This window comes from Lycium barbarum, chromosome 2 (genome assembly GCF_019175385.1).
Source record: "Lycium barbarum isolate Lr01 chromosome 2, ASM1917538v2, whole genome shotgun sequence".
In the NCBI taxonomy this organism is placed as follows: domain Eukaryota; kingdom Viridiplantae; phylum Streptophyta; class Magnoliopsida; order Solanales; family Solanaceae; genus Lycium; species Lycium barbarum.
This window is the reverse complement of record NC_083338.1, coordinates 107,663,293-107,690,893: the sequence shown is the minus strand read 5'-3', so window position 1 is coordinate 107,690,893 and position 27,601 is coordinate 107,663,293. Positions and strand designations below refer to the sequence as shown.

General features: G+C 39.3%; 1 protein-coding gene across 1 annotated transcript; it reads right to left on the bottom strand.

Annotated features, from left to right (window-relative positions):
- Nucleotides 1–1,627: 1,627 nt before the first annotated feature.
- On the bottom strand, nucleotides 1,628–2,773 carry LOC132626727 (calcium-binding protein CP1-like). Its single transcript, XM_060341699.1, has one exon. The coding sequence runs from the start codon at nucleotides 2,475–2,477 to the stop codon at nucleotides 2,022–2,024; it is 456 nt and encodes a 151-aa protein (XP_060197682.1). The 5' UTR covers nucleotides 2,478–2,773; the 3' UTR covers nucleotides 1,628–2,021.
- Between the last annotated feature and the right edge of the window lie 24,828 nt (nucleotides 2,774–27,601).

The following is a 27,601-nucleotide window of genomic DNA, read 5'->3' as shown; positions in this document are numbered from 1 at the left end:
AAACCATGGTTTCAAACCATGACTGAAAATTGATTGCCAAATGCTGGTTTGAAACCATGGTTTCAAAATTGATTGCCAAAACGCCTACGAAGTCTATTTTTCTTCTTCATATTTTTTTATCCCCTGTTTGGATGGTTATTTCCCGTGGTTCATTAATGTACAGTATGGTATAGTACAGTATAGTGTTGTATTATATTGTACTGTATTAATGAACACCATGTTTGGATAGACTGTATCGTTTGTTGTGGTTTAATAACATTTGTATTGTTTGGTTTGACTGTATGGTATTGTATAATAACTTGTAAGTTTACTAAAATACCCTTAGCTCTTAATTAGAAATCAGTTTATATATATTAATAAAACTCAGGTAAAGAATAAAATAGGAACTTTAAAAAATAAGTAGGTAGTGGGTGGTGTGAGGTAGGTGGTTGTGGAATGAGGGTGGGGTGGGGTTGGCTGGTGGTGAGGGGTAGTGGGTGGGGGTGGTGGAGGAGTGGGTGGTTGTAAGATAAGGGTGAAGGGAGTGGATGGTAGGGTGGGGGTGAGTTGTTGTGGGGTGGGGTTGGGCGGTGGTGAGGGGTAGTGGGTGGTGGTTGGGGTGGGTGGCAGAGGAGTGGGATAGTTGGGGTGGGAGTGGGTGGTAGGGTGGGGGTGGGGTGGGGTGGGGGTGAGTGGTAGGGTGGGGGTGGTCTGGGATGGATGGTGGAGGGAGGGGCAGGGATGGGGTGGGATGGATGGTGGAGGGTGGGGCAGGGATGGGGTGGGGGTCAGTGTTAAGGTGGGGGTGAGGTGGGGTATAATGGAGAAATGAAATATGTAACCACGGAAAAATCACTAAATTCATTATTACAAAAATTGAGACTTTTCATGATTATATAATCATGGAATGAACCACGGATTTACAACATCATATCACATAATTTTAAAAACAATAAAAATGAATATGATTTCATAAAAAATCATACATTAATAAACCACGGGAAACCACCATCCAAACAGGGGTTAGTATAATCAAAAAGATGCTGCATTTCAATTTCCAGCCTACAAACCTTCGAAGTAGTAGAATACGAAAAGGGTGAAGAGCTGTCACATCTAAATAACCACCTCCACATATTTATGTGAGTCATAAATTTTGTCTTTTATATATGTTCACGTGTCCAAATACCATAATTCCGCATATGACTAAACCCTCAACACACGACAATGAATGGACACCGCCAGACAGAGTATTCGTGGTTTCTCTTCTGTTGTTTGATAGGCGGTGGTTGAATTAAAGACTTTTTGTTTGAGTATTCATTTACTGAAAATGAAATGTTTTTGTATTTCATCTCGCCTATGTTTGGCCTTTCCCTCTTAGACAGTGAGTTCGAGTAAGGTCTCATTTGATTTTAGTACAATTAACATCTAGATACGTTAAATATGTGAATTTGAATTTACATCTAAATATTATGATGTTTTATTCAAATCTGATATTTTATTAAGATTTGAATACGTGAGTAGATGTTAACTTTGGACAACTTAATGGAAGGAGAGTTGAATTTTTGATGAACTTTATTTAGTTTTATAATATTTTTATCAGGGATTTTCATTCTTTACACATAAAAGATTTGAAAAAAAAAACATAAAAAATTTGAAAAAATCATTTTCTTCTATTCAAATTGTAAAAGGCCAAGAAATTATATTTTTACAAGTGAGGGTATATTTGAACTAATTGTATAACTTAGCAGTATTTTTAAGCTAATAGCATAACAAAATATATATTTTACCACTTTCTGAAAGAACAAGGTTATATTTGTCCCCTACACAAAAAAGATGCCGTAGAAAAACTCTTTTTTCGGGGAATTCTCGGGATATGCCGATAGCATATGAAACAGTGCACCACGCTACTTTGAACTTCACAAATCATTAAAAAATACAAAATCAAATCAATAATACTTCTTCACCTAATCTAACATTTATCACCGTCATCAATCTTCTCTGCAATTGTTCCAATGTTACGTATTGAATTTGGGAGTAACAAATCAAAGAGACAAAATCTTGAGAAAAGCTTCATAGGTAACACCACCATTTTCATCATTATCACCACGGCCCAATTTAATCATGGCCTTAACATCATCATCATCAGCTTGAAGCCCAGCAAAATTCAGATAACTCTTAAGATCCTCAGCCCCAACTTTGCCATCACCATCTTTATCCATCACCTTGAAAACATCTTCCATTACATTCACCCTTCTAGAACTATCCAGAACCTTCTGGAACTCCTCGAATTCCACGTACCCATCTTTGTTGGAATCTGCGACCGTCATCATCGTACCAATGACGTCATCCTCGGAATTTCCGAGGAACCCACCGTATGATGTTCGGAGATCGTTGGTGCTTATCTTACCATCACGGTCAACGTCTAAAACGTCGAATGCTGACCGGAGATTTGGCTTCCCGGTGGTTGCAGAATGTACAACACTTCCTGTTGGACACATTATATATACTTGCTGGTAATTAAAGAACTTTAAGCGTTTGGGAATTAGGAAAATGTAGCAAAGAAAAATGTTTTAGAGAATACAGGAGTAAAATGGGTGGCTAATTTATAGGAGAAGGACCTGGGATATTGAGGTCTTCGCAAGCTTGGGAGACAAGTTTTTTGAATTTGGACTTGGGCTATGTTGAATTATTTTACGATATTTGGGGGCAATTTGTAATATTCGAGACTTCATTTGAAAGATTCCGCCGCGCACGAATATAATGTGCGTATGTGATGACATCGCAAAATATGCGGGTACATACATACACAGAAATAAATGGTTGCTCTATTTCCACATAGTACCTACTACCTACCTAAGGAGCAAGGACTAAGGTATGGACCCATTAGTAGGGGTGTCAAGTGGGCCGGGCCGGGCCGGGCCATTTAAATGTGGGCCACAAGGGGTCGGGTTGGGGTCGGGCCGGGCCGTAAGTTAAGTGGGTCGGGCTAGGGGCCGGGCTTGGAGAGGGAAAGGGTGTCCGGCCCAGCCCACCTTGGATAGGGGCTACACGTCGGGCTAACCGGGCCCGTTAGTGGGCCGGGCTGAGTTTTAGTTAGTGGGCCGAGCCGGATTTTAATTATTTTAAAAAAAAATTCTAATGCTAAAATTTATTAAGTTTAATACTTTAAAATCTAGTTGTTGTCAACTTTATTTTAACCTTCAAGTTCCTTAAATTATACTTTGGCCCTATTTTCAAACTATAAATACCATTCATTCTTCTCCATATTATCTCACAATTCCCTACTCTCCTCTTTCTCTAAATTTCCTACTCATCTAAATGGGAATTAAATGGGAACAATGCACATGAGTTTTGATACTAAACCAAAGTTCTTAATTTAATTATCTCATCTGATCCTAAGTCCTAATGTCATGTGCAGATTGTCACGTCTCCATCATCGGTGGAGACATTTCAATATGCTAAAAAATATTTAATTATTATTATATATAAAATATTTGAAACTAATAAGATTATATTAATATATTATTATATATATAACTAATAGTTTATATTATTATATAGTATACTGTATAACCTATTGAAATATTTTTGAACTTGTGTAAGCCAACAGCAAGATAGTAACTTAAAAGGGGTATTTGATTTATTTCACGCATCAGCAATTTCAGAGGCTTGTCATTTCACTGATTTTGTCAGCCTATTATAATGTCTTGTTGCTTTTGGGCACTGATCAATGTTTGTACCTCCTTGCAGAAATTTATCTTGGAGTTGCTACTTGTGTAGGATTAGTTTTACACAATTACATTTATAGTTCTATTTTGACTGCGTACAGATTATTATTCTTGTAAATAAAATTATAAATAAAATTATAACACAAATTTGAAAAGAAATTCAAAGGCTCAGTGAGCCTTTAGTTTTATTAATCGATAATTGCAATTTTGAAGAGAGCTAATTAGTTTTCATTTAGTAGCAATTAAATATTAACGAATCCGATTCCTCTTCATTTTTATTGTCTCCATTTTTCTCAAGTTCTTACTTGAATAAGAGACACATTACATGAGTTAAAATTAATGGTTAAGTTTTAATTAACTAAAGTAAGATTCTAACTATGGTTTGAATAATTAATAAATATTTCATATATTTGCTTCCAAAATTTTAAGAATCCCACAATTATAGCTACAACTATTTTATTGGGATACAATGTTTTTAAAATACTTATTATTAGTAATAAATGTAATACTTATCTTTCTTTTTTTTAATTTGAAGTGGGCCGGACTGGGCCGGGCCGGTGCCCCGGTGGGCCATCACTCGGGCTGATGGTGGGCCGGGCTGGTGGGCTGTCCACCTTGTCCGGCCCAGCCCCCTAATAAAACCCACCTAGCCCAGCCCCTTACACCTATTAGTGGGCTTGGGCCGGGCCGGTGGTGGGCCGGGTTTACCGGGCTGGGTTCGGGCTGGCCCGACCCACTTGACACCCTTACCCATTAGGGCTTAGGCTTTCAACAATTTGTGTTCTACAAAAACTCCTCTCTAGTCTATATAGAAAATTAAGTGAATACAACTAAACCTTTTTATATGATGCTATTGGTTTCGATGTACTTTTTACTGTTACAGCAAAATATTGTTATAAAAAATATATAATATAACATGACATAAAAGATTGATTTTACAGAAAATATGACTGTTATAATGTATAAGGGAAAATCAGTAAACACCAAGTGGACTTATCAAAAGATGACACGTGGAGATGATGACATGTCAGATTCGAGTCAGCTAGCGAGGGGATTTGGAAAAGCATAAGACGTTCCGGAGAAGTAATTTAGTAATCGCTACCAGAGACAAAAATTATAAAGGGCCCGGGCAAGCATGTTAACTCAGCGGTCAAACATCATTTAATGCGCAACCGTTACAAGAAATCCCAAGTCTTACTCTAGTCTTAAATAGTGGTGGGCATACGGGCCGTCGAATTGGATATGAAAATTTCGGTTTAGATTTTTGATTTTCGGATTAAAGAAATTACAATGCAAATCCAATCCAAATAAACTCGGATTAGTTCGGTTTCGGATTAATCGATTTGGATATTTCGGATATTCGAATTTGACTTTTGAGCCTTTAAGACATGCTTATTGTAATGAATTCATGAGCTCCAGTTACCAAGTTATACTTGTTCACATAATGTGATACCAAATTAGAACTATAAACCAAAGTAGTTAAAATACTTTCTGCATAAATTCAAAAGTACATCTTCCTCTACTTCAACATTGAATATTTTTCAAATGTGAGTTCCACAGAGGAAAATCTAAATCTTAATTGCTCTGTAATAGTAAAGCATTCTAGGAAATGCAAGATATAAGATTTATAAGATTGTATCAAATGTAAGAAAAACACTATAATAAATATTTGACTTATTAGAAAATTCTGTATTTGGACTTATTACTGTAATGGGTAGGGCTGTGATCATTAGGGTATTAATCTATTGGACCTTTCGAAATTGGATTTATTAGTATTATTGTCCGATTGGGCACATATGATATGGGTAGGGTTGAATATAAGGTATAAAAATTTGGAATTTTCGGATATCCAAATATCCATAGTAGTAAATCCAATACCCGATCTGAAATCCATAAATTTAAAAAAAAAAAAATCTGCAATCCAATCCATAATCCAAACCAAAAATCCAAAAAAATCGGATTTTGATTTGGATATCGGGTTGGCCAAACTATGCCCACCCCTAGTCTTAAATGTCCATTAATACCCTTTATATTGTCACCCCTTAATTACATTTTATTGCAACATTAATACTGATAATTAAGGGGCATGATTTGTGGATCGTGTACCCCATAGCTATAGTATAAATAGAGGTTCTTGTTTCATTGTAAGGCATCTAAAACATTATACATCAATACAAAATACTCATATTCTTCTTAGCATTCTCTTATTCTTACTTAATTCGTTGAGGGTATAATGACTCACCGCCCGGAGACTGTAGCTCCAAGCTTCTCCAAGGTCCAAGCTACACATCTAGCTTATTCATTGCTTTCAATTGTCTTGTTAATTATTACTTGCTATTTCATAATTTTAGTTACATTGATCCACGTGTCCTTGACCACGTGTACAAATTCAACTGTATCGATTTTACGTGTAAATAGTTTGGAGTCCACCGTGGGGCCAGGACATTGTGACCCTCTCAATTATACTAATTCTCTTTGGATCTTACTGTTAGATTCAATTGCTGCAGATATGAAAAACACTACTGATGACCAAACTCATCTTACTACCGGAAACAATGATAGAGCAACTGTTTGGGGAAACGGTCTAAATCAACGGGTTGCGAAGGAAACAACGCCTGCTGACGAAACACCCGAAGAAGCAATACATATTGTGAGGGAGCAGCAACGGTCAATGATGAAGGAGATTCAATTCATGAGGCAAACTACCTCATCACATTTCTGGCAACCTAAACGCCGAGTCAGGTGGCCCATAGAGACACCCCCGACACCAACTGTCGGAAATAATACACCCAGTGAAGACCGAATGGAGGGTACAACCCTTGGAAATGGAGACATATCCGGGAGCGAGTCCGACCCAGATGATCATTTTCGGGCACAAGTCTTGCAATTTTTGAAAGACATCACTGATAAGATGAACAAAAGCGCTAAGAAAGTGGAAAAGAACGCGAAGGTGCTTCAAGCCCATATGGATCGAATTCTGGGGGGCCCACCGGTCCTTGACAGTCCGAATGCAAAAAAGTATGTTCAATTAGCTTACAAACCAGAAGCTGCCCTGAAGTTGATCCCAGAGATATTTAAGATGTCGAACATCCCAAGTATGACGGGACGACAGATCCGCAGGAGCACATAACGGCCTGCACCATGGCTGTCAAGAAAAATGAACTTAAGGTCACGACCCAACTGGAGAGCCATAACGGGCACCTGACCATATTAGTCAAATACCATCTGACGTACATCTATGACATCAATAGGAATATAGGTTGGCCGATAGGGCCATCATATGATACTCAATAGACTTATAAAGAAAACATGCTTGTATCAGATAATCTGAAAGATTTATCTATATGGATATGCTGGACATACTATACGAGCCAACAAGGCTATCATAATAACCTGTGTGACAACATATGAAACATCAAGTCTGGACATCTTCTGACTATACGTAACTGTCTACAAGCCTCTACTGGAAAACATACGTAACGTGGTCGGGACAGGGCCCCGTCATACCCATGCATATGCGCATACGTATATATATATAAGGCCATGCTGATTCCTGGCATCTCCGGAACAAATGGAGTGCATCGACCTTATCCGTTGAGCTGACATCCTAATAGATGGATCACCAACCTATATCTCGGGACCTGCGGGCATGAAACGCATCGACCTTATCCCTCAAACAATAGGGGAGTCAGTACGAATAATGTACCGAGTATGTAAGGCATGAAAACAGCATATAAATAAGAATCATGAAAGGAATCTGAGACATGAGAGTCAATCTGTATATCTGAATATGTCTATATAACTCTATACATCCGAAAGTGCCTCTGAGGGCGTATGATATGCATGCTTTCTTTCAAAAATCATATACATATATCATAATACCGTACTCGACCATATAATATAGGCTCGGTGTTATCCGTACCAGGCCATGACAGGTTCGGTGTTATCCGTACCCAACTGCAGTGGTGTGCACAGTAGGTGCCGTACCCGGCTGACTATAGCGCGGCTCCGTGTGGTAAAATAAGTGTAAACATATATATACAATGCATGACTTACTCATAAAGGTGACATCTGAGCCTTTCGGAGTGACGTAAGGTCGGTAACCTCCGAATATCATTATGAAGCTAACATCATCAATATATCTCACCTTTACTGGATCAATGATCACAAGATCAATCCAAGAATCATAAAAATGAAGTAATAACATTATCAAAAATCCAAAGAAACATAAGCTTTCTAGCATTCTAAAAATAGAATCACTTTGAAGGTCGTTTGTTCGCTTGTTTCGTTCATTTCATATGGGTCATGCCAAAAAAAGAAAGAAAGGGATAGCCTTAACATGCCTGGTCTGTTTGCAGTTAGTATCAAAATCTTCGTCGTCCACTGCTCGTCAATCCGATCAAGACAATTAAGAACCAAGATCAATTTACCAAAATACTCGCAAACCAAGTCTAAGCTAGTAGGTGTCGTAAGTAAATTTGGGCAGCATTTCCTTTATAATGACGACTTCCGTCGAAACCAAATTCAGCCAATAACATCCTCATAACATCAACAACAGTATATGTATATATATATATATATATATATATATATATATATATATATATATATATATATATATAATCCTTTGAATAGTCCCAAACGATTCTATAATTGTAACAAGGAAAATAGTCCGTACGTATCTCGTTCTAGTTCCATTTCTTAGCTTCGAGTTAACCATGTTTTCTTTACTCATTTCTTTCATAACTACCCAATGATTGATAACCTATATCATGAACATTATTTTCTCATTCTCATTCAAATTTCTAGCTAAGGAAACATTAATACATCCTTCAAATCAATCTAGCAATATCAACGACAACAACATAGGTGTGGCCTCCATCTTTACCTTCAAGTTTGTAGTTTATCCAATTGTAATCCATTTTAGAAACATATACGGATTCATAACAACATCAAGGAAATCATTTCCTTACTAATTATCATAATCTCAATCTACAACAATACAACAATATCCCCATAAAACAGTCCCATAACATAACAACATTATACATGTAGTCTTTCACTTGTATCTTCAAGATTCATCAACCAAACAATACATCCAACACTTATATTTCATGTAGAGAAGGGTAAAATCTTACCTTTACAAGGTTACCTTATCCATAAGTTTGCTCCAAAATTAGCAACAACAACATCATCTCAAGTTTCTCCTTCCACAAATATCTCTTCTATGCTTCATTGACTTTGGAGGGGTTTAATTTGGATTTAATCTTATGGAACTTATTTTCTATGCTTGGGAGAGGTTAAGGGACCATTTGATAGCTTTGGGAGTTCAGGTATATGAGAGAAATGAAGAAAAATGAGCTGGACTTCGAGATATAAACAAAAAGGTCAGCCACCGCCTTGGAAAATACGGTCCGTACATCAAATCGTATAATTTTGTTCGGACCGTAACTCTCACCTACTTCTCTAATTTGTGATATGTCAATTGCATTGGAAAGAAAACTCTCTGAACTTGAATTTACATAGGTTATGTATTTCATAAATCCTCATATTCTAAGAGATATACCTCCCTCAAATTGGACCAAAAATCTGTCTAGAATTCTGCCAAGTTTTTCCAAAGTTTTGACAAACTTAATTTCTTCGGTTCGTTTGATCCCAAAACCTTTAGATACTTTCTTAAAACTTGTTAAAAGTCTTCTTTAACCTTATAAAGGTTTCGTAGATTATTCCACGGGCCGTAAATCCCACTGTGAAATAGTCCACTTGCCAATTTCAGACGAAACGTATTCTTTCTGATTCGTTTAGCTTCCAACTCTTACATCCTTTAGGGGACATAGTAATGAACGTATTTTAATTTAAACATGCTCGAATGCTGCTTGAACATCTTCCCAAAAGATCCTCAATAAGTTTTGTATCAAACTGGAGTATGACGAAATCTCAACGTGCGAAGAGGGTGGAGCGCAATTCTATCATCTTTACTAATTCAAGGGAATTCCATAACTCGACCCGCTTACATTAGCTTGCTTACAATATGAATTGCTCGAAATTTTCCGTGGTGTAACACTTAAATCGAATGAGATCGAATCGGTCTTGATCAAGAAATTCGGCGAGACAATGGCTAAAGGGGATTTAACTTGGTATTCTCTTTTGCCCAAACACTCTATTGATTTATTTGCTATGCTCGCAGACATGTTTATTAAAGCATATGCTGATGCTCGGAAGGTGCGAACGCGAAAGGCAGACATCTTTCGCATAACGTAAGGGGAGACCGAGTTGCTCCGTGACTTTGTCACCCGGTTCCAGAAGGAAAGGATGTTGCTACCCGTAGTTTTGGATAAATAGGAAGCTGAGGCTTTCACTATGGGTCTCAACCATCTGAGTTCGGATGCTTCAGGAAAACTCAAAGAAATTTGCTAGAGTTCAAGGCAACGAGGGAAGATGTTCACAATCGGTATACGTCGAAGATTCACATAGAAGATGATCAGGTAAATATATCGACATATTCTGCGGCCCGGAACAAGGTTAACTGAACTCTGATTGGAGGTATTCCAGACACCTGTTTGAACCACACCCGTTAGGATCATGGACTGATAGGAGGCAGGAGCGTTTCCGAAGCGAGTCGCCAGAAAGCGACTTAGATGAAGAACAATAAGGTCTATAAACAGTGGGGGTTGTCACAATAAGTACCGGAAGCATCTGAAGATGGCTCCTGGATAATAAATAAAAAGGCATTGTGCCCAAAGGCATCATGTCCGTTAAAGATACCAGAGATAGCCCGAACTGGCTTCGGAATAAAGAAAAGGACTGGTGACTGCTAGATCAGCCCCAAAAAAAAAAAAATAGAAAAAACCAGAATCGAGAACCGGCTAGACCCAATAGATGTCAGCACGAGCGCAATTCTTTTGCAATGTACTTTTGTTCATTTCCTGTAAACTGTTGTATATGCAAAGTTTTAAACACTTGTGTACATTCAAGGAATGGAATGAAGCAAAACTTGCACCTTCTAAACATTCTCATATATGTCTGAATGAAACAAAATCATTCTTAGATTTGCTCACACTTAAAAGCAAATAAGGATTATGAATCTGAAAAATTGTGCCCAAATGAACAGGAGGCGTACTCTTCATAAACACCAAAACATAAGAACTCTCTTCTATGTCTAAAAGTCGTCCAGTTAAATGACTAAAAGGCCGGATGAAAATTCCTGGTCATTAAGATCCCCGGCTTCCACGAGGTTATTAAAGTTTTGGGAAAGTATATTACATATAAAATGGGAAAGTAGACTAGTAGAGTATAACAATCAAAATCCAAATTTCAGTCCTGCTTGTCTTTTTTGATAACTAAAGCTAGAATGTCGCAATTTAAATTGCCTAATCAAAATTTCGAATTTCAATTGATCTGTAGACCATTAAGATTAAGTTAAGCATATTGTTTATTTCATTTGGAAGTTAAATTTGCTTATCTGATTTTGACCGACGAGTTTAAGAATTTAAGAATATTCTTTAATCTTGTGGTCTTTAATTAAAGATATGTAGAATGTACTAAAATATCATTTAATTATATGATTTTAGTTAAACATGTCATGTGAAAAATTAGACTTAAAAAAAAATATTTTTTTTAAACGAACTAAAAAGGAAATAATATAAATAAATTGAAACAAATATTTCTTTTTCACTTTATGGAGAAAATATATTCTAAAAATAATTCTTCATCTGCTTCTGTTATGTCCCGTGTTTTCGGATAATTGGAAATCGAGAAATAATTAAGACTTGTGTGTTATGAGGAAATATTTTGTTTCTAGTTGATGTGACTATGTTGGTTATGAAATCATTAATGTCAAGACATTGGGGAAGGCCGAGGGTAAATTTGGAATTTTGAAAATTAGTTTCGGGAATTACAAAACGAGACTTTTAATGAATTGGGCCAAGAAAAATTGATCAAGAATTGAGGCCCAAAGATAAAGGGTGGCCGGCCAAAGGCCAAGGCCCAAACCCAATTCCTTATGATCATGTGCCATGCATGTGGTCATATAATGGATATATATCAAGTTGCCTTGGTAATTATCAAGAACAAAACAAAAAAAAAAAATGAAAAGTGAGCAACACCACAAAGAGGCTCTCGACCGAATAGGGAAAGAGAGAAAGAAAAAAAATTCCCAAGCCTTGTGTTTGATGCAAAAATCCTTATTCTTCACATATTGTAAAGTACTCAAGACGCTCTCCGACGGGGTACAATTAGTTTGGCGGAAGGTGCGCGTTTGCGACAAGTCGGAAACTTAAGAAAAGGTAAGAATTTTGCCCCTCTAATGTTATGGAATTGATATGAATGTGTTAAGGATTGAGAATAGACGAGAATTCCGTAACTTTGATGTGTAGATGGGACCGTATGTGTGTGTGTGGTTAGTGTTGGGGCCGTGAGTTATAGGAAATAGAAGGCCATGTGAATTTGATCTTGTTTAGTTGGTTGTTGCGTCGTTGTGACATTTATGACGTAAATGATCGTTTAATGAATTGAATTGGCGTTGGAAAATGATTTCGGAACATTATGGGAAAGTATATACCTTTGGTGTATTTGTGTATATCATTATATATTTATGATGCTAAAGACGTTAAATGTGACTTATGGTTGATGTTAATGAATTTGGAATGAAACAATGCGAGTTAGAATGTTCGCCGTAAGTTTTTGATGTTTTGGATGAAATATGGAAAGTAATGAACTTCGGGAAATTTTGTATATTGTTGGAGTGTAATTGGGATGGGTTTGAATAATCTTGAATGGGTGAATGAATACAATAATGTGGGCGTAAGTTTGGAATTGTGAAGTCTGAATGAAAGTTGTCAACTTGTGTAGTAAGGTAGAACTTTAAAGTTAGAATGATTTGATTGCGATTTATGTTGCTTGTGATGTTTGGGTTGTTGTTGTTGATTTATTTTGAGCCGAGCTAAGTCTCGGGGGTGTTAGATTTATAGGGGAAATGCTGCCGAAATTTCGGTAGCCAAGTATAACCCAAAGATTGAGATGTTAACTTTCATGAATAGTAACTGGTAAAAGTGACCATTTGCAGTTTTTGGACGAAACGGGAATTGAGATTTGACGAGCGTAAGGCGCAATCCAGGTATGTAAAGCCTACCTTTCCTTCTTTTGGCATGTCCTAGTTATACTAGGTTAAGATCGGACCCTCGGGGATAATTCTGCTCTTGGAAATCCGAGTTTAGTTTTAGCCACTATTCATTCAGCGCAATTGAAACATATTCCTTATAATTGGTTGCAAGAATGTTCAAACCTTCATAACTCTTGCTATTGTGTCCGAATCTCTCCGAAACTTTCGTAGATGGCTTTATGGAGCCTAAAGTCTGTGATTTGTGTCCGCCGCCTCGATTTGACTCAAGGTGGGCCCGCAAGCCCCGAGGCTTCCCTTATTTGGTTTGTTTGGCTCATTTTCATTCGATATGAAAAGTAATCATTTGCCTATGACTCAAAGGTCCGTTTGAAATTTCCTATATCGTTATTGAACGTTTTGCACTGTGAATGATGTTAGATTTTCGGAAAATGATCTGTGAATTGCTTTTCAAAGGTTTTGCAGTTTGGAACTTCGTAACTTCCATATATAAATTTTGATCGCCCTGACTCCTACCCCGAGCCTTCTGGCGTCGGTATATGCCTATATGTAATTATATGTCGAGTCCTGTAATTTACTTTTGATATGCATATGGTTTCTGCACTACTCCGTTCGTGCCATTCGCTATGATTTCGTTCGTCGGTACCCGGGCCGGCTTTGTGATCGTGCGCGCTATACCATATTCGGAAGTATGATGTGTTACGGTTTCCGAGGCCTCGCCATAGGGCCGGTTACCGTCTATAGAGTTATGATGTGATATGGCATTTGATATGTTCTGATGATGTGATATGTGTGTGATACGATTTGTCTGGAGACTGTACGGAGATTTGAAAAACTTCTGGAGTATGATGTGTTGTGGCACCAGCGTCGGGGGTGACCACGTTCCTAAGCCCTATACATGATTTTTATTTGCATTTGTACATTTATCTTCCGTACAGGTTTGATTTGCTATTTTGACGTTTGTGTTTGTTCCTTCTGACTCCAGTTATGATTGTGATTTCTGTACCTTCTGCTTTACATACTCAGTACTTCTCCCGTACTGACCCCCTGTTCTTCGGGGGGCTGCGTTTCATGCCCGCAGGTACAGAAGCTCGTGTGGGTGATCCTCCGGTTTAGGCTACCTATTCTGCTATTTTGGAGAGCTCCCCTTGATCCGGAGCTTAACTTTTGGTACATACCTTTTGCTGTGCGTGTATTCTGTACATTTGTAGCTGTGTGGGTACGGCGGGACCCTGTCCCGTCATATGTTCGTATGTTCTGTTTTGTTCTAGAGGCCTGTAATCATGTTTGTGGGTCGTGGGTCCGGTGTGTTTGTATGTGGATCTGTTTTGCGTTCTTAAGCGGCCCGTATGCTACTTTGGCCAAGACGGCCCATGAGTTTGTACGTGTGTGTGTGCATTTGGGCGATGTATATTCCGCCACCTTTTTGATTTTGATATGACTGTTCTGCACGGGCGGCCGCTTAAGATAGGTGTTCGATCAATGTTTGTGTGACGTCTGCTATTAGTTTTCAATTCGAATAACGTACGTTAAGTCTGAATGAGTCTTAATATGATGATCTGGTTTGGGAGTCTGTTTGGGGTGCCTAAGTAGGGCACCAGTCGCTGCCCACGGGGTTGGGTCGTGACAGAAGTGGTATCAGAGCGGTTTGTCCTCGGAATGTCTATAGGCCGTGTCTCGTAGAGTCTTGTTTATCGATGTGTTGTGCACCACATCTATAAACAGGAGGCTACAGGGCATTTAGGGTGTTACTCTTCTTTGGAATCTTAAATCGTGCGATAGAGTTGTGCTATTAGGGTGATTCTGATCTGACCCGTTATTGTGTTTGCAGTGATGCCTCCGAAGAAGGCAACGGCGGCCCAGAAGGGAAAGGCAAAGATGGGAGAGACTAGCCAGGCACAGCGAGCTACCCGGGCTCGTGTTTATGATTTGCCTGAGGTTGTGCCTCATTCTGAGGGGTCTGCTACACCCCCACTAGTACAGCCTGGAGCAGGACCTTCAGCGTCTCCAGAGGTCCGTGTACCCGCTCCTGAGACTCCAGCTCCTCAGCCAGGGGCGGAGGATAGGACCCTTAGGGAGGCTGTACAGTTGTTGACCACAATAGTAGCGGGACAGGCTCGCAGACGCGGGCGGAGGGACGATGATGATGATGACAGGCGGGACAGCCTGAGAGTTCGGGAGTTCTTATTATGTGGCCCTCCAGAGTTTTTCGGGTCTAAGCCCGACGAGGACCCCCATGACTTTATTCGGGGGATGCGGCGTGCCTTAGACTTGGTCAGGGCTTCAGAGACCGAGTCGGTTGAGCTGGCCTCGCATAGACTTCGGGATGTTGCCGCTCACTGGTATGAGACTTGGGAGTTATCCAGGGGTGAGGGTGCTCCTCCAGCTACGTGGGATCAGTTTGTGACTGCTTTCACCCGCCACTTTCTGCCCCCAGAGTTACGACGAGAGCGAGCTGATCGGTTTTTACATCTGCAGCAGAGGGGTCGAAGCGTTCGTGAATATAATCTGGAGTTTGATTCCCTGGCCCGGTATGCACCTGCCGTGGTAGCAGATATGTCTGATCGGATGCATAGATATGTTATGGGGTTGGATCGTTACTTGATCGACGGCTGTATGGCGGTGTCATTGCAGACAGATATGGACATTGCTCGTCTACAGGCCTACGCCCAGGGGATGGAGAACCGGCACCGAGCAGATCGGCCCAGCAGAGAGTATGATGGGAGACGGCCCAAGAGGGCCAGATCAGTGGGGTATTCTGGAGATTCTCGGGGCGGGCAGCCTCAGTATCAGTCCAGTGGGTACTTCCCTCCATTAGGCCGGGACACACAGTCTGCTAGTAAGCGATTTGATGGCGCAGGACCGTCCAGGGCAGACCAGAGTTCCAGAGCCCCAGGTCCTCAGGCGAGCAGGGGTCCCGGTCATACTAGGCCACCTATGCCCCTGTGTTCGTATTGTGGAAGATCGCACCCAGGTGAGTGCTTCAGGGCCACAGGGGCCTGTTTTGCTTGCGGCCGCCAGGGCCATATCATGCGAGACTGTCCGTGGGCAGGCGGTTCTGGTAGCGCAGCACAGCCGACGAGATCCGTTGCTGGTTCGCCATCTACCCCTTCGGCCACGCGCTCCACGGGGCGAGGTATGTCAGCCCCAGCGGGCCGCGGTAGAGGCCGTGGTGGGGGTTCAGATTCTAGCGGTCCCTCGAACCGCATATACGCTTTGACTGGTCGGCGGGACCCAGAGGCATCACCAGACGCAGACCCAGGTATATTACTAACGTTTTCCTGAATGAATATGTGGAATGATAGGTCTGCATTCCAGTATATTACGCGATATTCTCTTTCTGCGTGTCCGTAAAAGTAGGGTAAGAATCCGAATTAATGAAAATATTTGAGGCAGCCATCTATTCATGTGGGAGGCGAATATAGGGAATTTGACAGGCTAAAGCGATAAACCATATAGCCAGAAGAGCAAACGATCTCTTTGGGTCGGAGTGGGACCCGCTACGAAAACTTCCCGAAAAATTTGCTAAGACCCCGATTGGCCCCAAAATTACGTGACAAAGGTCGTGCGGGGCAGTTGACGAACTTATATCAGCCCTAACGCGTCAAAATGCATGAAAGTTTCGGGGTTAAGCGTGCTCAAGCCAGAGCAATTCTGGGATGGGTGACCCCCTGGGAAGTAATGCAAAGTTTCTCACAAGCGAAAGTATGATAAATATAAATGGAAATTTGGGGTAACCAAAAGGAAAATAGAATGTGTGGAGTAATTAGTGCCCTTATAGGAGTCGCGCAGAACGAGGCGGACTAAATGAGCAAAAAGAAAAGGGTTCACCACCGCTTGGGAAATTGAACGAATTTGAACAACAGTCTGAGACGTTCGCCAGTAAGGTATTAGTAAGTGTGTGTATGTGTGTGTGTATGATTTTCGTTTGGTGTCCATATGGAACAAGAGCCGAGTCCAGGCGACTAATATTGTGAGTAATGAAGAATAAGAGTGTGAATAAGCGGAACCTCTGAAGGAGCCGATGAGCGACACGCAAGACAATTTGTATAATCACTTGGCAAACAAGTTTACAAATAAAGGGAAATTCTCATGAATCATTGGAGCCTTAATAGGAGCGATTTGATTCTAATTCGATATTCTATCTGTTGTACTTCTACACTCCGATTCCGATAAGGCTCTGCCTAGTACGTCTCTGTATTTCTGAGCTTGATTATGTTCCCATCTGATGAATTTTTGTGCGTCTGATTCTGAATACGTTTCTGTCTGGCACACCCCTGTATGTCTGACTCTGGATATAAATCCGTCTGATATGCCTTTGTACGTCTGATTTTGATCACGCGTCTGTCTGATACATCTTCGTATGTCTGATACACTTCGGTCTGTCTGACTTCGATCACGACTCTGTATGATACAATTCTGTACGTCTGATTCTGATTTCGAATCTGTCTGATACCTCTTTGTACGTCTGACTCCGATCTCAGATTTGTCTGACATACTTCCGTACCTCTGACGTTGACTATGAATCCGTCCGATATGCTTATAGCGTCCGGCCCTAGCTTTGAATCTGTTTGGCATAAAGTGTCTGGTATGAAGTGAAGTGGGATTATGACGATGTGGTAAGAAACTCAGAAGTATAACGAGAAATGATATTGATTATAATGTCTGGGAAGCGTTTGTCCATTACAAGAATATAGCGTATGGTTCGGTGATTACGTGGGGTATGGGAAAATGTATTAGGAAGGCATTTGAATCAGTGACGTGAAGATTTTTATTTACCCCCCTAATGTTGATAAAGAGGCCATGTCGGAAAAGCAACAAAGGACTACTATAAAGAGAACCCTTCCGAAGTAGTATGACGCCCCATGAGGTCAACTTAACATTCGAGGACGAATGTTCTTAAGGGGGGGAGAATGTTATGTCCCGTGTTTTCGGATAATTGGAAATCGAGAAATAATTAAGACTTGTGTGTTATGAGGAAATATTTTGTTTCTAGTTGATGTGACTATGTTGGTTATGAAATCATTAATGTCAAGACATTGGGGAAGACCGAGGGTAAATTTGAAATTTTGGAAATTAGTTTCGGGAATTACAAAACGAGACTTTTAATGAATTGGGCCAAGCAAAATTGATCAAGAATTGAGGCCCAAAGATAAAGGGTGGCCGGCCAAAGGCCAAGGCCCAAACCCAATTCCTTATGATCATGTGCCATGCATGTGGTCATATAATGGATATATATCAAGTTGCCTTGGTAATTATCAAGAACAAAACAAAAAAAAATGAAAAGTGAGCAACACCACAAAGAGGCTCTCGGCCGAATAGGGAAAGAGAGAAAGAAAAAAAAAATCCCAAGCCTTGTGTTTGATCCAAAAATCCTTGTTCTTCACATATTGTAAAGTACTCAAGACGCTCTCCGACGGGGTACAATTAGTTTGGCGGAAGGTGCGCGTTTGCGACAAGTCGGAAACTTAAGAAAAGGTAAGAATTTTGCCCCTCTAATGTTATGGAATTGATATGAATGTGTTAAGGATTGAGAATAGACGAGAATTCCGTAACTTTGATGTGTAGATGGGACCGTATGTGTGTGTGTGGTTAGTGTTGGGGCCGTGAGTTATAGGAAATAGAAGGCCATGGGAATTTGATCTTGTTTAGTTGGTTGTTGCGTCGTTGTGACATTTATGACGTAAATGATCGTTTAATGAATTGAATTGGCGTTGGAAAATGATTTCGGAACATTATGGGAAAGTATATACCTTTGGTGTATTTGTGTATATCATTGTATATTTATGATGCTAAAGACGTTAAATGTGACTTATGGTTGATGTTAATGAATTTGGAATGAAACAATGCGAGTTAGAATGTTCGCCGTAAGTTTTTGATGTTTTGGATGAAATATGGAAAGTAATGAACTTCGGGAAATTTTGTATATTGTTGGAGTGTAATTGGGATGGGTTTGAATAATCTTGAATGGGTGAATGAATACAATAATGTGGGCGTAAGTTTGGAATTGTGAAGTCTGAATGAAAGTTGTCAACTTGTGTAGTAAGGTAGAACTTTGAAGTTAGAATGATTTGATTGCGATTTATGTTGCTTGTGATGTTTGGATTGTTGTTGTTGATTTATTTTGAGCCGAGCTAAGTCTCGGGGGTGTTAGATTTATAGGGGAAATGCTGCCGAAATTTCGGTAGCCAAGTATAACCCAAAGATTGAGATGTTAACTTTCATGAATAGTAACTGGTAAAAGTGACCATTTGCAGTTTTTGGACGAAACGGGAATTGAGATTTGACGAGCGTAAGGCGCAATCCAGGTATGTAAAGCCTACCTTTCCTTCTTTTGGCATGTCCTAGTTATACTAGGTTAAGATCGGACCCTCGGGGATAATTCTGCTCTTGGAAATCCGAGTTTAGTTTTAGCCACTATTCATTCAGCGCAATTGAAACATATTCCTTATAATTGGTTGCAAGAATGTTCAAACCTTCATAACTCTTGCTATTGTGTCCGAATCTCTCCGAAACTTTCGTAGATGGCTTTATGGAGCCTAAAGTCTGTGATTTGTGTCCGCCGCCTCGATTTGACTCAAGGTGGGCCCGCAAGCCCCGAGGCTTCCCTTATTTGGTTTGTTTGGCTCATTTTCATTCGATATGAAAAGTAATCATTTGCCTATGACTCAAAGGTCCGTTTGAAATTTCCTATATCGTTATTGAACGTTTTGCACTGTGAATGATGTTAGATTTTCGGAAAATGATCTGTGAATTGCTTTTCAAAGGTTTTGCAGTTTGGAACTTCGTAACTTTCATATATAAATTTTGATCGCCCTGACTCCTACCCCGTGCCTTCTGGCGTCGGTATATGCCTATATGTAATTATATGTCGAGTCCTGTAATTTACTTTTGATATGCATATGGTTTCTGCACTACTCCGTTCGTGCCATTCGCTATGATTTCGTTCATCGGTACCCGGGCCGGCTTTGTGATCGTGCGCGCTATACCATATTCGGAAGTATGATGTGTTACGGTTTCCGAGGCCTCGCCATAGGGCCGGTTACCGTCTATGGAGTTATGATGTGATATGGCATTTGATATGTTCTGATGATGTGATATGTGTGTGATACGATTTGTCTGGAGACTGTACGGAGATTTGAAAAACTTCTGGAGTATGATGTGTTGTGGCACCAGCGTCGGGGGTGACCACGTTCCTAAGCCCTATACATGATTTTTATTTGCATTTGTACATTTATCTTTCGTACAGGTTTGATTTGCTACTTTGACGTTTGTGTTTGTTCCTTCTGACTCCAGTTATGATTGTGATTTCTGTACCTTCTGCTTTACATACTCAGTACTTCTCCCGTACTGACCCCCTGTTCTTCGGGGGGCTGCGTTTCATGCCCGCAGGTACAGAAGCTCGTGTGGGTGATCCTCCGGTTTAGGCTACCTATTCTGCTATTTTGGAGAGCTCCCCTTGATCCGGAGCTTAACTTTTGGTACATACCTTTTGTTGTGCGTGTATTATGTACATTTGTAGCTGTGTGGGTACGGCGGGACCCTGTCCCGTCACATGTTCGTATGTTCTGTTTTGTTCTAGAGGCCTGTAATCATGTTTGTGGGTCGTGGGTCCGGTGTGTTTGTATGTGGATCTGTTTTGCGTTCTTAAGCGGCCCGTATGCTACTATGGCCAAGACGGCCCATGAGTTTGTACGTGTGTGTGTGCATTTGGGCGATGTATAGTCCGCCACCTTTTTGATTTTGATATGACTGTTCTGCACGGGCGGCCGCTTAAGATAGGTGTTCGATCACTGTTTGTGTGACGTCTGCTATTAGTTTTCAGTTCGAATAACGTACGTTAAGTCTGAATGAGTCTTAATATGATGATCTGGTTTGGGAGTCTGTTTGGGGTGCCTAAGTAGGGCACCAGTTGCGGCCCACGGGGTTGGATCGTGACAGCTTCTTAGCTGTATTTATATTTATTTATATATATTACTACTCTATATAAACGGCAACTCAAAGATTTTGTCGTCCTCACATCAAGTTTGATCCAATGGAGCTCCTACACGTGGTTGTTGCCCTCATTTATTCTGTTAAGGCACTTTCCACTTCGTCCTTTTGGGCTTTTGTTATTTGTGTATTGTTTACACTGTAGTAGCCTTATTGTGGATTTTTTCTTATCCTAAACTAGATTACTCTTCCGTTTCTTTTTAATTGTTTTTTATTATTAATTTCTGTCGCTTGTTTATTTTAACAAATCATGGTAAATTTATTATTTTTCTATATTACTCTTATCATTAAGTAAAAAGCATAAAGTTTTAGTAGTAAAACTTAGATTTTCAAATCATAATTAATAAGAGTAATTTAGTAAGACAAACCCCGAATAAATAGTTTTTTAAGGAAAGTGTTAAGTCAGCAAAATACAATAAAAAATAACGGAGGGAATATATTTTTACATTATTTGTCAATATATATTTTAGTAAGAATTTTGCAACTCTGGAGCTACAGTTTCATTATCTGGCGGAGCATTTATTAGGTCTTACTAATTAATACTCCGTATTTATTTATCAAATACGGATAACCTATGGTTCTGGATAATACGTATTTATAAAGGCAGCTTGGTATCCACTGTACAGGCCATTGGGATTGCTTATATTGGTAAAAACAATATTTTCTATATTGGATAAAAATATCACATGGATTTAACTCAGATACTTTGTTCTCGGAGAGAATTTTACACTATTAATATAAATTTCTTTGTTGCAACTTGCAACATGTTATTTACCTTACATTTTAGATTTTTGGCTCCATGAAACAAGAGAGGTAAATTCTTAAGTGACTAGCTGAATACACCTTTAAATACGCTAAAAGTTGTTGTTCTATAACCCTTTTTATTTCTATTGAAATCTCTAATATGTTTGTTCTATTTTAACTATCTACGTTTGATACTAATCACATATCTCTTATTTCTATTTACAGTTCACTATGACTGTGGCGAGCTTGTACATAGGTCTTTTGGTGGCTTGTACATACCAAACTTTTGATGACCCAGACGGTCATGGATCAACAGTTAAAATATACAGGACTATCCGTGCTTATAGCTTTTAGCCTTAGTTTTGTCCACTGTGAAAATGTGTTTTTGTCAAGTAGCACAACTTGGGAGTCCTGTAACTATAATCTAAACTGCTTGTTGTAAAATACAATGTAAATATAATCTACTTTTAGGCTTGAATTAGATAGTGCTTCGCAAAAATAATTGCTTCTGACAATTTCAATGTGGTATGTGGAGAAATTAGATGGCCCAGAAAGGTCTACTAAAAAAAGTGCGATAAAAATACAGACTTTTATATTTTGAGTTTGGGCCCGGACTTAGCATGGGCCTGCGATAACTAGTATATATATATATATATATATATTAAGAAAGATCTTCCAGCCTACAAACCTCCAAAGTAGTAGAGTCTGTAAAAGTGTGGAAGAGTTGTCACATCTAAACAACTACCTCCACATATATGCGAGAAAATGGTGTTCTAACTTCTATATATGTTCACATGTCCAAATACCATTATTCGGCAGATGACTAATCCCAAATCACCAGATAGAATATTTGTGGTTTCTCTTCATTTTGATTTGTTTGATAAGCGGTGGTTGAATTAAAGCCTTTTTGTGTAATTCATTTGCTTAAAATGAAATGTTTTTATATTTCCTCTCGCCCATGCTTAGCTTTTTACCCCTTGAATAATGAGTTCCACTAAGGAATAAAACGTGCTCCTCGTAAATCTGATAGAAGTTAGATAATAGAGGTGCTTATCGGTCAGTTCGGTTCGATTTTGCATATTACAGATTCGATTTATTGGTTTTTAGTTTGTAAAAACGTTAAACTAATAATCAAACCGATAAAATATTCGTTATAGATTTTCGGTTTATCGGTTTTAGTCCTTAACGGTTCGATTTTTTAGTTTAACCAATAAAAAAATACTTCGCTAATTTTTTTTTGCATTCCCTTGTTTTCGCAATCAAGCAACAAATCATCAAATTATAATGGACTTTCAAATTGTTTAATGAATTCTAAACAGTGAAAGTACAAATGATAAGCAAATTAAGAGAATAAGTTGTGCCTGCGGTAAGAATTTAGACATAAGATTTGTATTTAAAAATTAAAATTTAAAATCACTATTATAAATTAGGGGTAAAAAGGTAATTTTTATATAAGCTTATTGGGTTATCAGTTTAACCATTAACTAAATCCTTAAAATCGGAAACCGATTTAATCGATAACCCAATAACCCGCTACCGCTAAACCAATTAACTTTGCACGTCCCTTAAGAACTAATAAATGAAATATGTTGTTTACCATAACACCCATATTAATTGGTGTGTAGTCTCAATAGAGTCGGAAAATGACTTGAAAATAAGTAATTAATATTAAGGATAAAACAAGAAAAAACGGCTTGTCTTTCTCTTTATATGATAAATGGACAAGTAAAAGTGAACGAAGAAAGTATACATTATGATTTAGATATGTGAATCTGAATATACATCAAAATATTAAGATATTGGCTTAATGCATATGCCCCATAAACTTTTTTTTCTCTCTTCATTTTGGCACATCAATTAAGTGTTGTTTCTATTGAACTCCTGAACTGGTCATGAAATGTGTCTATCAAACACAACCCGACTTACATATGTCACGACCCGGTTAGGGGCCGTGACGGGTACCCGAGCCTAACCACCAAGCATCACTCGTTCTACTACTCATTATACTCGATAGGCCTTCTTTTATCAAATTCATACTCAAATCATAAGAAAATCATTTTCCATTTTAGAACATAAATAATTTTATATACATAAGCCTCTCGGCTATCAAAATGATAATATATACACATATAAACATATGTATATACAGTAGTGGCCTTGTGAGACCATATAACCCACACTGCGCATCTACGAGCCTCTACTGGAGTGCCAGACATAAGAATGGGACAGGACCCGGTCGTGCCCAAACATACATATACATATATACCAAAAGAATAATCAATGGCACCTCCGGAAAATGGAGTGCTCTTCAAATCAGCTAATAGCTCCTACGAGTATGGATCGCCTCCCTGTCTACCTGTGGGCATGAACACAGCGTCCAAAGAAAACGGACGTCAGTACGAACATTGTACTGAGTATGTAAGACATAAACAATAATAGTGCGTCAATGAGATAAAGGAAGCATCAATAAGGGAGAAACTGTATATGACTGTCACTTATAAAAGAAATAGCACATGCTGAGTTACTTCATATCCATCATCATATCATATATGCATAAATGTATAAGCTGCCTGATACGCTCAAATTACACCTATTAATGGCGTAAAGCGGATGTTGTCAAATATAGTAACCCAAACAAGGTTGGGGTCGAATCCCACAGGGAATATGGAGAGAAAAGGGTACTAATTGTATGCGATACTAGTCTTTAAAGGCTTGAATCCTATTCCGAATATTTTGAAAAGAGATTTGGTTTGTATTCGCTATTTTGAAGTGTTTGGAATTTGTTTGGATTTGGAGAACCAAAGTTGTGTCCCCACGATGATTAGATGTTATGCTATGGGTGTCAATATAATATATTTCTAACGGGTCGGAGTTATGTATGCACTTAATCTCTAAAGGACTTTCTAATATTTTCCAATAGTTAGAGAGTATTTCTTTTCATGATTTTTCCAAATGCAGAAAAGTTGTAAATAAGATTGATTAAATATGCCAAGTAGAACTCATCTTATCCCTAAGCGAGTTCATTAAACGAGAGTTAGCACCCCGAGTCCTTGTTATATTATTTCAAATCACACCCTAGTTCATCTTTCCAAATAAACTAGGGTTTGTGCATGAACAAGTGTTTGCAACCACTAATGAACAATGAATACGAGAAATAATAAAACACATCACAACCCATTATATATATATATATATATATATATATATATATATATACAATGTTAGACACCCATTACATAGCACCCATCATTTGGGTCCACAACTTTGATTAAAGAAACTACTCACACATTATGGTTTCAAAAGTAGGAGGCAATAAATGAGACATAAAGCTTACAAAGTGTGATAAAGATGATGGAAAATGGAATCTTGTTGTCTTCACTAAGCTCCAAAAGGGGAGTATTCAATGCTCACCCACCAATGGAACTTATTGACTACCAAAAAAAACCTAAAATGTTCTTTAAATAGGCTCCAAAAAACGTACAACAGCTACTGACAAAATTGCCCCTGATAGCAAGATCGATGGACCGTCGATCGTTCGACGATCCGTCGATTTCTCCGTCCTTTGTACCTTCAGCAATGTGTTCCATTCGACAGTGTCGTCGATCAGTTCGACGCTCCGTCGAGTATTCCATCTTTCTCTCTTCTTGTTGAGAGATCCTGATTGACGACACAAACGACGAAGCGTCGATCAGTTCGACGCTTCGTCGATGCCTCCGTCCTTTGTCGTCTTCAACTTTGTCATCACTGGAAAATCGAGCTTATCGACGCTTCGAAGGACGGTCCGTCGGCTGATCGACAGCACGTCGATTCTTCATTTCTGGCCAATTTTTCCTTTGTTCTTTGCTTTTTGCCTTTGGGCCATTGTTTTCCTAAAACACAACAAAACATATTAACGAGAACCAGACTTACTTGAAAACAACCAAAATTCATAGTAAAAAGGCGTCGAATGTGCCACAAATCCGCGGCACATCAACACCCCCAACTTAGGATCTTTGCTTGTCCTCAAGCAAGTCAGCCAAAACAACCACAAAATAAAACTACAACTATGCTAACAATAGAGTAAAAGTGACTACAATGGTGCATGCTCATCGCTACCGGCATGTGCATTTTTCAAATCAACTCCCTCTTTCCTCATTCCCAAACAGGGTTCTTTCAAAACAAACTTATTAGAATTGACCATGACGCTTCAATCGATGACATCACATTATTAGAAGCATTTATGCGTGCGAGTATTCACCATTATGCCCTCACTTAGATTAGAGAATGTCCCACACACAATTTTATAATAAGAATCGAGACAAGGATGGTCGAGAATAGAAAGCACTCGCGCTCACAAAGAAGTTCATGATTTACAAGTGCAGATACCATATGCTTGCCTTTAATTTCAATGCCTAACACTTTCGGATGATTTAGTTGTGATCACTATAGGACTTGTTCTTGGGTTGTAATGTAGGCTCGGGGACAGGTAGGATACTCATTTGGGAATTAGTGACTCATCCTCTTCGACACTACAGATTTTGACTTTTCTTCTCATGCCCAATCTATTCATTCTTCAACTCATGACTGAGATGTGATTTTACTCTTACTAGAATTTACAATCTTTTAATGAGACAATATTATTATTATTATAAAACTATATATATATATACACCTTTTTTTTTTTGTAAACTTTTCTCAAATTTGATCCGCTATCACATCCAGTTCTCGATTATGCAACTCACACACCCCCAGCTTTAGGCTCTTGGCCTTTACTTCACACATATACCACCCCCAGCTTAGGCGATTTGCCTCTTTTCTCTAGTAGTGTTAAGGAGGGAACGGGTGCAAACATGGAATGAATTCATGAAGCGGGGAAAAGGTTTGTTATGGCTAATCAAGAGAGAAAGAAAAAAAAATCAAAGGCTCGACGTGGGAACTAGTGATATTCATATAGAACGGGTTTTGGGCCTTTTAAGGTTGACGTGACTATTTAGAAAGATAGCCTATGATCATTCCACAACCAACTATCCTAAGCAATATAGCACGACCTACCAGGCAAGTTCTGGATCCACATATGCTAACAATGAACACAAGAAGTTCTCACACTCACAATGGCATAAAGATTTGAACACTCAATTCATACACACTCTAATATATATGATGTCACAAAAAGAACCATACATGTCAATTCATTACAACCTGAGATACGCAATAAACTTTCGGAGGGGTCAATTTCAAATCAATCTATTTTCAAGTTCATAAATATCCCTTTTTCATTCAAAATTCATGCCATAAGTTCAAAATGCAACAACCATGAAAGTCACCATTACTTTAAATAAAATTTAACAAATATATATACTACAAGGTACATCAGGTTACCCCACCCCCAACAAAAAGAGGATGCATTGTCCCCAATGCATCAAAAAATCATACCATCACCCCATGGTGGTGGGGCCGACCTGAAATGCTCTAATCCTGCTGTTTCTGCTGAGGTGTCTCCTCCGCAGCAGTGCGAATGGGGGCCATCTCTACTGCTGGCTCAGTGGACTGAAGCGGTGGAGCTGACTGGATCTGTAGCTGCAGGTCCTGAGGAGCTATCGTGATCGGCCTAACTGGTGCTGGGATAGCACTAGTGCTGGAAGATGCGCCGGTGAACCTTGTGTCCAGGCGCGACTGCCGAATACCCTCATGAAGCTCAGGGTCTTCATCCTCATTATCCTCCTCCTCCTCATCATCATCAGCCAATGTGACAGGCCTCTTTCTCTTGCGACTTTCCCTAGGCTTATCCTCAGTCACCAAGTCAACTACTCTGATCAAATCGGAAATGCTGGCGACCGGTGCAGGTGGTGTCGGATCATCCACAATAACCTGCTCTCTTGTCCGAAAGGCTGCAATCTCAGCTCGGAGCTGGTCAAGCTCGATCTTCAAATCTCCCGAAGTACCAGACTCACTCTTCTTCTAAATAGTGAGTATCCGCATCTCTAAACTGTCAAGTCGTGGATTGACTCTAGCATGATGCCTCTCCATAGCCTCCTGAAGAGGCTCCAACTCCGGTGCAATC